Source organism: Microcaecilia unicolor, chromosome 12 (genome assembly GCF_901765095.1).
Source record: "Microcaecilia unicolor chromosome 12, aMicUni1.1, whole genome shotgun sequence".
NCBI lineage: Eukaryota > Metazoa > Chordata > Amphibia > Gymnophiona > Siphonopidae > Microcaecilia > Microcaecilia unicolor.
The window spans coordinates 93,920,380-93,936,843 of NC_044042.1; the positions used below are offsets into that span (position 1 = coordinate 93,920,380).

Consider the following 16,464-nt stretch of genomic DNA (forward strand, 5'->3'; position numbering starts at 1 on the left):
GCTTGTACATTGAATTATTTTAAATTAAGTGCTTTTATGTTTCTTGTACTTTGAATGGGTGAATTATAAATTATTTAACATCAAGCAATCTGCAATGTTTAGATTAGAATAACGTCCACAAGTCTGAAAAGTTTCTCTCACAAACATGAATGGAATTTCACCTCTAATTATTAAATTCTTTCTTGGGTTATAAAACTAATGATGAAGTGATTCTGGCCGGATTTTCAGAGGCTTATCTGGGAATCTTCCTGCCTGAAATCCCCATGCTCCAGCCAATGTTGCTCATCTCCCACAAGGCTTCCAACATACCATGGTACATGGTGCTATGTACTAAAGAACGAGCAAATGGAGGATGGCAGACAAAAGACAGGGCTTCTTTTTTCTTTGATAGGTAGACACAGATGATGTCATCACTAAAGAAGAACAGATTTATTTGTTGGTTGAAGCAAAAGAAAAATGCCAGAGAAATATAAAAGCACAGACCGAGAAGACAAAAGGTAAGATAAGAACTTGCTAGGAGAGGCAGAGAGGAAAGCAGGACAGCTTGTTGCTAGAACTAGAATGTGGTCCAGGCTAGTGGTAGAGTTGTTAAAAAAAACAGCTTGGCCAGTGGGAGTGTCTCTCATTATGTGATACTTGAGTCAGGTCTCCTAGTCCCTGGGTTGAGTGGAGGAAATGTTCACAGACCCTGTGGGGTAGGGAGATTCAGCTGTGGGTCCTGCTTAAGGGATTTAAAGATCACGATTGCAGGGTCAGAGTGAACCCAGGTCCACTGTAAAAAGCAGACTAGATATTTCAGGGGGGAGGGGAGATGATATTACATTTTGAGGAACATATGGAACTTTGTGAGTCTAAGTGCTTTGAAAATGAGCCCCCAAATATTTTTGCCCAAACCCTATGATCTCTCTACTTTCATCTTCTGGCTTCTTTCCCTGATTTATTTCCATGGTACTTTTCTTTCAATAACGCTTCTCATTTCGCCAAGTTTCTCTTGCTCTTCCATGTCACTTCTCCTTATCTCTCTTCTCCACATCTTCCACCCATCACCACTTCATACCCCTCATTCTTTTGCATCTCACCTATTTTTAACTCTCTATGCGCCATCTCAGATTCTAAATCACTTTTCCCTTATTTCCCAACCAGTTGTCTCCTTCTCTTCCTTTACCTCCTCTCAGTCTTCCATCTCCCCCATGTCTTTTCTAGCTCTCTCCCCTCCTCATACCACCTCTCTGTCCCTCTCCTATTGTGCCCTATTTGCTCAGGTTAAATTTATTTGATAAACTGTGCAAGGAAAACCATCAAAGCGGGCTACAATCAAGAAAACAAAACAATCATTATCAGTAAGGAACTCCACCCAATAAAAGGAGAGAAAAGAAAAGCTGAGTTACCGTTCTTCCAAGTCCCAGTCAACCCACTGAGGACCTAAAAATGCTCATACAAAATAAATCAAACACCCATAATAAAGGCTTCACAAAAAAGTTGGGCCTTCAATATCCTTTTCATTCTCTCTCTCCCCCTTTCCTTTCATAGGTCCATCCCTATTCCTCTGCTTTTTAAATTATTATGTCCCTCTCTCACCTCTGATTTTTCTCCCTTCTGCATCTTCCCTCCTTCCCTCTCTTGTGGACATCTTCTGACTCTCTTCCCTTTATTTCTTTTCCCACCTTCTCTATTCCTGGTGGTTCCCTGCCCTTCCCAGTGGCTTCCCTCTTTGGGTACCTCCTCTGCCTCCTTTCCTTCATCTTTCCTGTACACTCTCTGCTTCCCCCCATCCCCAGTTTTTCAGCAACAATAAGTTGTATGGTTTATTAACAAGGCTATTTTAATATAAACCAGTGGGAGGGGAACAGTCTTTAATATAATGTTCTTCATAGTAAGGCACAGGAACCATTCTCCCCAATATAAACTTTCTGCCATCTTCTCTGGAGGCTTTTAACTCATGCTGTCTCTAGAACAGATGTTCTCTTCTGGCATTGCATGGCTCTCGTGACTGTGAGCCATGTGGTTCCTGAGCTCTCATGCTATTCTTGGGACATTGCAAGATCAGTATAGGCAGCAGTAGAACATCTTTTTGGTTGTGGTGTTATGTATTTGATATACTGCCTTTTTGTGGTACAACCAAGGTGGTTTACATATTATATACAGGTACTTTCTCTGTCTCTAGTATCACTATGCTCATACCTCATTCATTCCCACTCATACTCAGTGGCGTACGAAGGGGGGGCGGTGGGGCGGTCCGCCCCAGGTGCACGCCGCTGGGGGGGTGTCGGCTCTGCTGGTTCCCTGCTCCCTCTGCCCCGGAACAGGTTACTTCCTGTTCCGGGGCAGAGAGAGTAAGGAACCAGCGGAACCGACGCAGCTCGGGGGCGGATCGGCCCTTTCGCCCACCCCTCGCTTCCTAATTGAAGTAAGAATGTGCTCCGGGGGGGGGGGAGGGTGTGTGCCGAGGGGGGGGGGCGCCGTGCTGCACCCGGTGGGGGGGGGGGGGGGGGTTGTGCAGCGGCGACCCGCCCCAGGTGTCAGCCGCCCTCGCTACGGCACTGCTCATACTTCACCCCATTCATATCAACTACTACAATTTTATACATATATCAATAGTATATGTATAAAGGCAAGGCAAGATATAAGGCTCAGATATCACAAAGTCCCATCAAAGTGCTCCAATCTTCTTAGGATTAATAAGTTACGGACTCCTGCAGTTCTATTCAAGATCACATCTAATTCCTCCAAAGAAAAGTCCAACAGTATCTGCTCCAACCTTAAGGAATACTTTAAACTGAGTCTGTAACTCTTCCTAGAGCTAATATTTTTTCAGTTGATCTCCATTTTCCTTCTAATGGTAGATCCACAAGTAGAATCAGCATCCTTGTATTGATATTCGTCAAACCCAACGCTTGCAATGCGTTTCACCCACTGGCCTCATCAGGGGTTTAACTGATCCTGCTTCAGAGCCCATCCTTCCCCTAACATTTAACCCAGCATTATATAAATACTTAAATTCGTACCGTAAATCTTATAGTGGGAATGAATGAGGTATGAGCATAGTGATACAAGCACAAAGAGAGCAATAAGTATATAAATGTGCATATTGAAAAGTTAATAAAAAGATAGTAACTGTTCTATTATGCAGTCATGCAATTAATTTTATAATACGTATGTGCCTGGAGGGAAAGGTTTTGATCTCATTAGAAGAATTTAGTAATGAATATGCATGAGACAGATTTGCATGCAATAGGGGCACTATATTGAAGTCTCTCTCATGCATGTTCATTTTGCATATCCTGAAAACCAGACTGGATAGGGCAGGGGTGGGGCAGCCTTTACACAGAGAAGGCCACATGATTTCAGTACCATCCTAGCGGGCTACAACATTACCTAATATCAGACCCGGAAATGCACAGAGCTCCAAAGACCTTCTATGATGAATTAATAAATAAATACATAAAATCTTTAACTAAAAGTGATGGAAACAAACTGCTGCTATTCTGAAAACATTTGTGAAATACAGTATTTAAAATAGCCCAAACTCGGGTTAATGGCGTTTTTTGTACATATTTCCCCTGGTCTCACGGGCTGTATAAAATTCAATGACAGGCTGCATTTGTTCCGTGGGCCACAGGGGGTGGGTAATCCAAAACCAGCTTGAGAAGCACTGATTGCTTTTTTGAGTTATCTAACTCTCAGGACCTTCTACTTTGCTTTGACTGCTGCTGCTCTTTTCTGTCCCACCCCCTGGCAGAAGAAAATCCCCACAGTCAGCACAAAAGTGAAGCTGGCCCTCTCCCCCTCCCAGTCTTTCAGTCCTTTCATCTTTTTTTGCTAATGTTGGGATGTTCTGGGATATTTTGTAGATCTTGCCTGCATGCCAGAGTGGGATGGAATCATTTGCTGGCCTGAGGGATTTCTGAATGAACTGGTATCAGCCCAGTGTCCAGACTACATCTATGACTTTAACCACAGAGGTAATCTTTCTTCTTGATCTCTCATGATACGATCCCATTGAGAGTGGAAGGATTCCCCTGCATTTGAATGGTTCATAATTGTACTCCCTTCTTAGACAATTTAGTATAACTGCTAACTGGAAGAGCACCACTGAAGTCAAATCTGTAATACTGGATTTGGCTTTTGCTGCGTTAATGAGGTAATTAGTTTCCTTACCTTATGTGTTCTGCGATAATTGTTATGAGGTATTTATGAGGTGTAATTAAACTCTGGAATTCGTTACCAGAGAATGTAGTAAAAGTGGTTAGCTTAGCAGGGTTTAAAAAAGGTTTGGTTTTGATAGCTTCCTAAAAGAAAAGTCCATAAGCCATTATTAAAATGGACTTGGGGAAAATCCACTGCTTATTTCTAGGATAAGCAGCATAAAATGTACTGTACTGTTTGGGGATCTTGCCAGGCATTTGTAACCTGGATTGGCCACTGTTGGAAACAGGATGCTGGGCTTGGTGGACCTTCGGTCTGTCCTAGTATGGCAATGCTTATTTACTTATGGTATATTTTGCTTTGCTATGCATCCCACCCCTTTTGTGCAAGTTCTTGGTATGTGTAGTTGAAAAGTTATTCTTGTTTTGAATTGTACTCTGTTTACATTTGGTATTGTATACCACTATGATGCCTGCAAATGATTGTATAACAAATGCAACATATAAATAAATAAATAAGTATGTACAAAATGGCAGAATTCCAGAAGCCAGGTTATAGTGGCTTTTGGCCATCATTTCATTAGCAGGAAGTTGTCATGTGACCATCAATCCTCAAGATATTTTTTGCCTGTGAACTCCACGATCAGGTGACCAATGGCAACTTTAAAATAACTTTGCCTACCATATTGCCACAAGGGCTTTGGATTGTAGAAATGATTAGGCACCTTCCCAAATATAAGCTAAAGGTGAGTTCTATACGGGTACAGTGGGTTTTCCCTTCCCAAAGGGGTTAAAATCCACATTTATTCCTCTGGCAATGGAGGATGAAATGATCTGCTCAAAGTCTCAAGCCAGAGTATCACAGGCTGCTAATCTAACCACTAAGCTACTTCTCCACTCTGAATTTCACTGGTTTTTTCCCCACCAATGAAAGTCAGTACCTAGGTTAGCAGTAAAGGGCAACCGAAACTGGGGCTTTCAGTTCTGGCTGAAACTGAATCTACGGCTGAAATTCACTGTTCAGTTTTGCCTGGAACCGAAGCTAAAACAGAAACTGTAGTCTGCCCCCCCCCCCCCCCCCCCACACACACACACACCACAGCAAGCCTGTCCTCCCTGGACCAGGCTGGTGCAATACCCCCCGACAAAATATCCATCTTCTCAGGCTGTCCACCAACTCCACCCTCCCCCCACCCCAGGCCAGGCCTACCTTCTAAAAGCCCGAGTGGTCTAGTGGCCTCTTCGGAGCAGGAGTGATTCCAAGTTTCTGCTCCCACCCACTGTGTAGTGAAAATGGCAGCCACCACTCTCCGCAGACAGCTATTTTGGGATTGGAACCAGTCACTCCTTCTCATGCCATTTCCAATCTCAAAATGGTGGCTGCAACTTCCCGTGGCAGTCTCACAAGCATGGGTGTAGACTGGGGGGGGGGGGGGGTGAGGGGGGCAATGCCCCCTCAAACGATGAACATGACGAAAACAACTTAATCTTCTTTGCCGCAGCAGCGAATGGCCAAGCGTAAAAGCAGCAAGCAAGCGCAGCCAGGCTCAAGTACTCCGTCCTTCGCTTTCTGAATCCTGCCCTCTCTGATTCCCGCCTTCCTCTGATGTCATTTCCTTTCGGGCGGGACGCAGAGAGGGCAGGATTCAGAAAGCGAAGGATGGAGTACTTGAGCCTGGCTGCGCTTGCTTGCTGCTTTTACGCTTGGCCATTCGCCGCTGCGGCAAAGAAGATTAAGTCTTCGTCATCTTTGTCATTTGGGATACACATAAGAAGAATGTAAGTTAAGGAGACAATGGAAGAGAACAATGTAGGTGAAAATGTGAGGGAAAAATGGAGGAAAACCCGGGATCTGGGAGACTAAAAAGAGAATGGAATACTGGAAGAAGGAGTTTTGAGTTCTGCAAAGAAAACTTATTGTTGCTTGAGTCAAGTCTGGAGGCAAATATACAACTTGGAACATTTACAGAATAGCTTTGTAGCCACTAAGATGTTAATATAAAAAGAGCCAGCTCTTTTTCCCTTCCTTCCTCCATATTAGTATATATATATACATACAAATGAATATGCTAATATGCTCCGCCCCATCCTTTGCCCCCCCCCCCCCAAATGAAACAGTCAAACTACGCCCATGCTCACAAGGCTGCCACAGGAAGTCATGGTCACCATTTTCATTATGGAGTAGGCAGAAGCAGAAGCGACTGGGAATCGCTCTTGTTCCAAACAGGCTACTAGACCATCAGGGCTTTTAGAAGGTAGGCCCAGGGCAGGCCCACAGGTGAGGGGTGGGGAAGGGCGAAGTTGGTGGGTGGTCCAGGAGGATGGGTGTTTGGTCAGAGGGCTGGCCCAGGCTAGTGGTGGCGACAGCACAAAATAGGGGGTCGGGGTGGGGAGTTCCATTTCAGCTGAAAATGACTTGAATCTGGATTTTGGGCTAGTTTTGGTGCTGAATCCAAAACCAAAACGAAATCTGGCCAACCCCTAGCTGGCACCTTTTCACCCCTATAACAGCCAATGGGAAATAACAAGAAGGAATGGGCTGAATTAGGGATCAGATTATCTTTTCTCTAATCTGTCTGCTGCACCCTCATCCCATCCCTATTTCTTCCTTAGAATGGATAGGTGGGGAGGGGAGGAGAGGACACAGAAAATGACATAAAGGAACAAACTGGATTAGGGAGCAGAATAGCTCATCTCTGGTCAGTCTCAACCCCTCCTTTCCTTCCTCTGCAGACTGCTTGGGTGGGGAGGACCTTGAGCAGGAAGTGCAGGGCTGTTCTCTGGGAATAAGCTCTGTAGTTCCATGTCATAGCATGGGCAACTATACTGGCTAGTAGTAACTCCACATCTCACTCGACAGAGAATAGCCCTCTGCTCCCTAATCAAGCCTGTGATTTCTGACAGGAGAAGAAACATAAACAGCAGGCCCATATTCCTGTGTGCTCCTGGAACCCAGAACTCAGCAGACAGAGGGTGAGGAGGAGGAGGTGAAGGCCAAAGGCAGGTGAGGTGAGAAAGGGGCAAAAGCTTGGCACTTATGGGAGGAGAGTGAAAAATATACTAAAATGGGGGGGGGGGGGGGAGAAAAACAAGAGAGAGAGAGCATGGGAGATAGAGAGGAAGGCACTATTGTGTGTACAGTGGTGGAAATAAGTATTTGATCCCTTGCTGATTTTGTAAGTTTGCCCACTGACAAAGACATGAGCAGCCCATAATTGAAGGGTAGGTTATTGGTAACAGTGAGAGATAGCACATCACAAATTAAATCCGGAAAATCACATTGTGGAAAGTATATGAATTTATTTGCATTCTGCAGAGGGAAATAAGTATTTGATCCCCCACCAACCAGTAAGAGATCTGGCCCCTACAGACCAGGTAGATGCTCCAAATCAACTCGTTACCTGCATGACAGACAGCTGTCGGCAATGGTCACCTGTATGAAAGACACCTGTCCACAGACTCAGTGAATCAGTCAGACTCTAACCTCTACAAAATGGCCAAGAGCAAGGAGCTGTCTAAGGATGTCAGGGACAAGATCATACACCTGCACAAGGCTGGAATGGGCTACAAAACCATCAGTAAGACGCTGGGCGAGAAGGAGACAACTGTTGGTGCCATAGTAAGAAAATGGAAGAAGTACAAAATGACTGTCAATCGACAAAGATCTGGGGCTCCACGCAAAATCTCACCTCGTGGGGTATCCTTGATCATGAGGAAGGTTAGAAATCAGCCTACAACTACAAGGGGGGAACTTGTCAATGATCTCAAGGCAGCTGGGACCACTGTCACCACGAAAACCATTGGTAACACATTACGACATAACAGATTGCAATCCTGCAGTGCCCGCAAGGTCCCCCTGCTCCGGAAGGCACATGTGACGGCCCGTCTGAAGTTTGCCAGTGAACACCTGGATGATGCCGAGAGTGATTGGGAGAAGGTGCTGTGGTCAGATGAGACAAAAATTGAGCTCTTTGGCATGAACTCAACTCGCCGTGTTTGGAGGAAGAGAAATGCTGCCTATGACCCAAAGAACACCGTCCCCACTGTCAAGCATGGAGGTGGAAATGTTATGTTTTGGGGGTGTTTCTCTGCTAAGGGCACAGGACTACTTCACCGCATCAATGGGAGAATGGATGGGGCCATGTACCGTACAATTCTGAGTGACAACCTCCTTCCCTCCGCCAGGGCCTTAAAAATGGGTCGTGGCTGGGTCTTCCAGCACGACAATGACCCAAAACATACAGCCAAGGCAACAAAGGAGTGGCTCAGGAAGAAGCACATTAGGGTCATGGAGTGGCCTAGCCAGTCACCAGACCTTAATCCCATTGAAAACTTATGGAGGGAGCTGAAGCTGCGAGTTGCCAAGCGACAGCCCAGAACTCTTAATGATTTAGAGATGATCTGCAAAGAGGAGTGGACCAAAATTCCTCCTGACATGTGTGCAAACCTCATCATCAACTACAGAAGACGTCTGACCGCTGTGCTTGCCAACAAGGGTTTTGCCACCAAGTATTAGGTCTTGTTTGCCAGAGGGATTAAATACTTATTTCCCTCTGCAGAATGCAAATAAATTCATATACTTTCCACAATGTGATTTTCCGGATTTAATTTGTGATGTGCTATCTCTCACTGTTACCAATAACCTACCCTTCAATTATGGGCTGCTCATGTCTTTGTCAGTGGGCAAACTTACAAAATCAGCAAGGGATCAAATACTTATTTCCACCACTGTATATTGGTTGGGGGGGGGAGCAAGAATGAAAAGCACCAGTGGGGGAGAAAGAAGAGATTACAGTGGAGCCTCTCTCTTTCTCTCAACCGCCTCCCAAACATATGGTGCTTTTCTCCCTCTCCCCTTCTTCCCCTCATGCCTCCTACTGGTGGGAATGGGGAAAATCACATTGTGACTGACCTCTATGGTTGGGTGCAGGGATTGAGCTACCACAAGGGTATGGGGTCCCCAAAAAGTGTTCAGCATGGGGAAGTTGCTTCAATTCCCTTACCCCCTCCCAAGGATGGTTGGCGCAATAAAGACTGGTTTGGACCTTTCAGTGTCTGCTTTGGTGCTTTCCTGTTTATTGCTGCAGACACCTTGAGCCTCCTTTCTACTTTCTTTTTGGGGTCTGAAACTTTTTGTAATGCATTTGATTTTATATTTCAGATCTGCAGGATAAAAATTCATAGAAATAGAAGTAAAAATCAGCACTTTTCTGGCTAAACTTATGTATGAAATGCAAAATAAAACCTACGACCCAAATTGTCAATGCAAACTTATATTTGATTTTTCATTGGCTTCTGAAAAACAATTGTCATGGATTTTTGTGTACAGAATGTTTATACATTGCATTGAGCATTTAATGCCATTAAATAAAAATATATTCTTTCACAGTAAAGGAAACCATCCTGCCACAGACATTCGGCAGAGTCCTTTTTCTAAGCTGTGGTAAAAGGGGGGGGGGGGCTGCGCTAGCGTCAGCGCGTGTTTTTGACGTGCGCTGAGGCCCACTTTTACAGCAGCAGGTAAAAGGCTGTCTTTTTTTCTCAAAAAGAAATGGCCATGCAGCAAGTGAACCACTTTCGGTGTGGCCATTTCGTGGGGGGAGGGGAGTACTTAACGCCATCCCTTGAGATGGCGGTAAGGGCTCCTGCGCTAATCCGGCAGCATCGTGCGCTGCCCGATTACGACAGGGTAAGCACCAGCACTACAAAAATAGAAAATATTTTTGTGGCACCAGAAATGGCAAGCGCTGGGGGTGGAAACCGCACGCCAACCCGAGTGAGGTTGTGTCCATTTTCTCCTTATGCCTGTCTGTCCATTTCTAAATGTATCAAAATGGTAGATGACACAATGTGGGGTCTGATTTATTGAGATCTAATTTTATGATTCCTGCTTTGGTAAGGGGAGGTCTCATATGTGGTCACCGGGCCTACTTTTGTGCTCTCACCGGTGCTGCCCTTTCAGTGACATAATGTAATCATTGACGTACCCCCTTCCTCCTTAGTCTGCATGTAGTCTAAATGGTTTTTCTTTCACAAAATTTGTATCTTTTTATCTTTTAATCTGCCTAATGTTTTCCTTCCTTTGCCTAAATTTCCAAAAATGCAGGACTATTGAAATTGTTCTTTGTCTTTACAGGAATATCACAACTTATAACTGTACTTGGTAATGGCAGACTCTCAATTATCACTTATCTGGACATAGTGTTTGTGAATTTTTAACTCCCCAAATCTTGATGCCCCGACAGGTGCCTGTTTTGCTACTCTGGCTTTCTCAAGGGGAATACCTCAATTTCAGGTCTTCACTCAGTCCTTCTACTGTCGACTGCCAAATCGAGCAGAGAAATACTAGATTTCTTCCACCTAGAAACATTTAACGTTTTTAGCCTTTGGTAGAAATCAGCTGGTGGTAAACGCTGAGACGCCAATTTCTACCGCAAGCTAAAAACGCTACCGTGGGCTTAGTAAAAGACCCCCTTAATGCAGTCCAAGAACCAGAGCTTTGCCTCCTCCATGCAACCCTCCCATAGGTGGCTGCATGCATGCCTCTAAGATATTACAGGCCCTTTGGATTCAGTGTGCTTGAAGGGTGCTGTATACACAAAGTATTCCTTCAATATACACGTTAAGGGACCCTTTGATTTTCTCCTACATCTATCTGTATTTTCAGGGCATGCTTACCGGAAGTGTGACTCTGGGGGGAGATGGGAGCTGGCCCTCGGCATCAACAAGACTTGGGCAAATTATACAGAATGTACCAAGTTCTTCACTCCAGAGCAACGCACCCAAGAGAAGGTGAGGGGAGGGAAAAATAGGCTGTTGCGAAGTGCCTGTGCGACCCTAAGTGATCAAATGAAAGAGGGTGCTTCTTTCTCTCTCTGCTGCATGGATTTCTAATTAGCTCTCATCAGGGAACGATCCTGCTTTCCCTTGTATATAGGCCAACATCTGTATAAGCAGTACTGCAGACACACCCTGCAGGCAAATCTAACCAGAAGAAAGGGGTTTGGGGGGTTTTCCCCAAACTATTTCTTTGGTGACACTTTTGACATTTTTCAGCATTTCTTATGAGATCAAAAATAAGGGTCAACAGATTTGCTTTCCCTTTTAAAGTGTTCCCTCCTGCAGTTTACCTCAGTAAAGGACTGTCATGATCCCTCCCTCACCCACTGTGGGCACACTGCCCTCTTCTCCCCTGCCCTGAAATTTTAACCGCAGTAGAAGAACCTACTGTATGTGATACCATCTTACAAAAATAGGATTATGTCATGTTCATAGGAAGAGGCTTCTGACTGATGGGGTCCTCTACTGTCTTCTTGATTACAGGACGTGTTTCATCGACTTTACCTGATGTATACCGTTGGTTATTCCATCTCCTTGGCTTCACTCATTGTTGCTGTTTCCCTCCTGTGTTACTTCAAGTAAGGAAAAGGTCCTGGAATCCTTCTCTTGTGACTGAAGGTCCCCTGCTGGCTAAGAGCAGAGAAGGAAATCTTCTTCCAAGGCTGATACCTCTGCCAACCCTCTTTATTGGATCCCACTGCTTTAACTCAGTGATGGGCCCAATCCCCACCTGTCTCGGGGTAATTTCTAAAAACGAATTAAAAAGAAAACTGGACTGCATCACGAGGCGATGAGATAGTTGAGATAGAAGGAAAAGGAGGATCTGGACCAACCTTCCCTCCAGGCCCCTCCCTGTCATCTCCCCAAGCAGTTACAATGATGTGGGCCTGTCTCATACCCCTACTCTCCTTCATTGATTCCCAGCCATCTCCCTCTCTCTAAATCCTACACCATGTCCCCAGCAGTCTCTCTCTCACCCCATCCTCACCGCCACTTATTTACCTCTTACTGCCTGTTCTTGACATCCCTGAAGACACAGAACAGCATCTGTCCTCCTCCTCCAGGGTCTGGGGTAGATTAGAAAGATGGACATCTCCTTTCATCGGGCTGAATAGGCCACCGACACTGTTTCCTTGTTTATGGTATACAGGCTGCTGACACCAGGGGCGTAGCTATGGGGGGCCACGGGGGCCTGGGACCCCACAAATTTCATCTGGGCACCTGGTTTGGCTGGCGGGGAACCCCAACCCCCACCAGCCGAAGCCTTCTTCAGCGCGGTCTCCGGCACAGCCACGTTCGCTGCCTGGCCCCTGCTCTTCTTTCTTCTTGCTTCTCCTGTGCAAAGAAAAGCAGGGGACAGGCAGTGAATGTGGCTGAAGAAGGCTTCGCCTGGCAGGGGTTGGGGACCCCTGCCAGAAAAGTATTTGCTTGTGAGGGGGCGAGGCAAGGCGTGGCGGTGAGAGGGTGGCACTCAAAATGTGCCCCCAACCTCGGGCTCTGGCCCCCTCCCACCATGAGGTCTGGCTACGCCCCTGGCTGACACTACCTTCTCTTTCTCGTCAGACTGAACAGGGCATTGGCAGAGCCAGTAAGGTTCCAGCTCAGGGCCCCAGCATGACTTGACACAAAATTATCACTCATTTGCCTCATTAACCCAAAACCCTAAGGGGGTTCCCCCTGTGCCACAAAGCAGTTGTCACCACATTGGGGGACTCGTCCTCTTCTATTCTTCTGCAGTTGAATGGTAAATGCGGTGCAGGGGGCAATATTAACATGACACGTGTGCCCAGCTCTCATACCTTAATTTCCTGAAAAACAGCTCAGGAAAAACTTACAGTAACAGTATTAAATGGGAGCCAGATTATGATAAATATGGAACAGCTTATTAAGCATATTACTCAGTAGTGGTCTCCATGTTTGAGCGGAGGAGTGGCCTAGTGGTTAGGGTGGTGGACTTTGGTCCTGAGGAACTGAGTTCAATTCCCGGCACAGGCAGCTCCTTGTGACTCTGGGCAAGTCACTTAACCCTCCATTGCCCCATGTAAGCCGCATTGAGCCTGCCATGAGTGGGAAAGCGCAGGGTACAAATGTAACAAAAATAAAATAGATACTATTGGAGATTCTACATGGAATGTTGCTATTCCACTAGCAACATTCCTGCGCAGGCTTCTGTTTCTGTGAGTCTGACGTCCTGCACGTATTACATGGGGCAATGGAGGGTTAAGTGACTTGCCCAGAGTCACACCAATGTGGCCGCGCAGGCTTCTGCTTCTGTGAGTCTGACGTCCTGCACGTACGTGCAGGACGTCAGACTCACAGAAACAGAAGCCTGCGCAGCCTTCTACATGGAATGTTGCTAGTGGAATAGCAACATTCCATGTAGAATCTCCAATAGTAGCAACAGAATTCCAATAGTAGCAACATTCCATGTAGAATCTCCAATAGTATCTATTTTATTTTTGTTACATTTGTACCCTGCGCTTTCCCACTCATGGCAGGCTCAATGCGGCTTACATGGGGCAATGGAGGGTTAAGTGACTTGCCCAGAGTCACACCAATGTGGCTGCGCAGGCTTCTGCTTCTGTGAGTCTGACGTCCTGCACGTACATTGCTGATCTGCAAGGGCCGACTTCTAGTGGAATAGCAACATTGGAGGAGTGGCCTAATGGTTAGGGTGGTGGACTTTGGTCCTGGGGAACTGAGGAACTGAGTTCGATTCCCGGCACAGGCAGCTCCTTGTGACTCTGGGCAAGTCACTTAACCCTCCATTGCCTGCCGCATAGAGCCTGCCATGAGTGGGAAAGCACGGGGTACAAATGTAACAAAAAATAAAATCATGATATGACCCTCACCAATAGGCAATGAGTCATGTTATGGTCATTTGTGACCACTTTGAACTTAATGGATACCTGCATGTGTCATGACATTGGCCATTCTCACCAACAGGGCCTTTAAGTAGGGAATCCAGAAATTTCTGTTTAAGGTAGGGTTAGCATATAGCTCCAGAAAAAAAGAGGACAGATTGAGCCAGTCTGGGTTTTACTTCCATTGCTTTCAATGGAAACAAAACCCGGATTGGATCAATGCGTCCATATGGCAACCCTAGTTTAAGGAATCTTTAAAAATGACAGCTCTTGAACTTGAAAATCTCCATTGAGTTTGGACACAGTTGCTTGCCTCACTTTTGTAGTTGTGAATTTATTTTGGAAAAGAGTGTGAGAATGAGATCAGAAGGGCAGGCTAAGTGGAGCTTGTCTTTCTGTCCATTTGCAGGCGACTGCACTGTACCCGGAACTACATCCATATGCACCTGTTTGCCTCTTTCATCTGCCGTGCTGTGAGTATCTTTGTGAAGGATGTTGTGCTGTACTCTGGGTCAGGGTCCGAAGAGCTGGAGAAAATGCAAGGGGAGGATTTAAAGACTGCTGGACATAGAACTCAGCTGGTAAGTCTGTCCCTGTCTCAGTCACTGGGCATGTCATGGCAGCATCGGCCAGAAGCTGTTACTGTATGATCTCAAACTCTTTTATTCTGATATTCTTGGGTGACATCATTCCTTATTTTTTGCTCACTTCTGTCATCACAAATTTAGTTTTCTCTTTATTTCGTATTTGAAAGCGGGAGGCAGTTCAATATTCTGGTAATCCAAAACATTTTTGAATTAGTGGACTCACTGCTTCCAAAGAGGAGTGAACTGGAATCAAGACCAAAATATCTAAATATATATAGGGGTCCTTTTACTAAGCCATGGTAAAAAGTGGCCTGCGGCAGTGTAGGCACGTGTATTGGGTGCACGCCAGGCCGTTTTTTTACCACATCTACAAAAAATGTTTGTTTTTCTTAATGGGACAGGAAAAGGGCCTGCGGTAAAAACGAAACCAGCGCACGCCCAAAACCGACCTGAGCCCTTAACACCACCACCAAGTGATCTAGCGGTAAAGGCTCACACACTACATGCACGATTACCGCCGGAATGGGAGCACATAGGAGGAAATAAACAATTCAACCCAGGCGTTATGGGCGTGCACCAAATCTGAAATTACCGCAAGGAGAGCGCACTGGCCTGGCACATGCTGCACGCGCATATAGCCTACCGCGGCTTAGTACAACGGGCCCCATAGATAGGGCCTGTTCAAAAAGGCATACCACATACGACTAGTCTCGATTTACCTGATTTTTTGTTTTCTATTTCCTCTGTATCTTCAATATTTGGAAAATTGGACTTCTTTAGTGGACTTTTATGAAGCTAAGGGAATTTTTTTTTTGTTTAAAAGTTGTTTTCCTAGATTAACCATATTGTATTAGCAGAATTTTTCCTTTCACGTGGATAAACTTGTCTCATGTAAATTAATAATAATAAATAAATAAATAAATAAAAAAAGACATGCCACAACGAAACATCCTAACTACCAGACAATCAAACTGAAGCCCTACTACATAAAACCTAACTCACTATACTCGACTACCAAGGTCTATCCTGCCACGAATGAACTCTAACGCAATACCATTCTATCTCCAGTTCCGAATATGAACTCTTTATACTTGACTGCCTGATCTACTATCGCAATCATGATCTCTAATGTAATACCACTTGTATCTCTCACTCCAGAAATGGCGATTGCCATGACGGAACAATGTAAGCCACATTGAGCCTGCAAATAGGTGGAAAAATGTGGGATACAAATGCAACAAATAATAAAATAAACCTTGCATTTTCCATTAAAGTCCCTAAGGAAGACATCAGCAAATTAAGGGGTCCTTTTAGCAAGCTGCGGTAAAAGGAGCCCTGTGGTGGCGTTGGCGCATTGATTTGCTGTGTGCCAAGGCCCCCTTTTACCGCAGTGGTTAAAAGGAGTTTAAAAAAATAAAAGGAAATGGCCATGTGGTAAGTTAAGCACTTGCCGTGAGGCCATTTCCTGGGGGAGGGACCCTTACCGCCTCCTATTTAACAGTAACGGTTACCGCTGGGTAAAGCCCCAGTGCTAAAAAATAAAAATAATTTTCGAGCACCGGAAATGGCACATGGCACACAATGATACTACCACCAGGCTTCTGTGGTAGCCCGGAGGTAGGGCCAATTTGCCACATGCCATTGCTGCGGTAGCCCTACCACAGCTTTGTAAAAGAGCCCCTACATAAGATTGGGGCTATTGGAGAGCCCTGAGGTACAAGAAAAGACAGGATCATCTCCAATTCTCTGATAATTTACCAGACATCTCCACTCGATAAAACTGATGGGGGAAAAAACCCACTGAACCAGTTCAACACATTTTTAGTGATTCTGATCTCGTGTAGAAGAGATAACAAAAACGAGAGATCTATGAGATCGAAGGCACTGGATAGGTCAAACTGCATAAAGAATTGACCATTTTCCCTTAGACAATAAGCAAGCTAACTTCTGAAATCAGAGAAGTGACTACTGTTTCTGTGCAATAGTCACTGCGAAATCCTGAGAATAGTGAGGAATATCAAAAGCATT

General features: G+C 45.3%; 1 protein-coding gene across 1 annotated transcript in view; it reads left to right on the forward strand.

The window, feature by feature from the left end:
- The window catches only part of LOC115481402 (parathyroid hormone/parathyroid hormone-related peptide receptor-like), a 115,249-nt gene that overhangs the window by 26,213 nt on the left and 72,572 nt on the right, over positions 1-16,464 (forward strand). Inside the window, 5 exon segments of the mRNA XM_030220490.1 lie at positions 392-497; positions 3,852-3,962; positions 10,813-10,937; positions 11,469-11,563; positions 14,259-14,430. Of these exon segments, the coding sequence (XP_030076350.1) occupies positions 392-497; positions 3,852-3,962; positions 10,813-10,937; positions 11,469-11,563; positions 14,259-14,430 (609 nt within the window).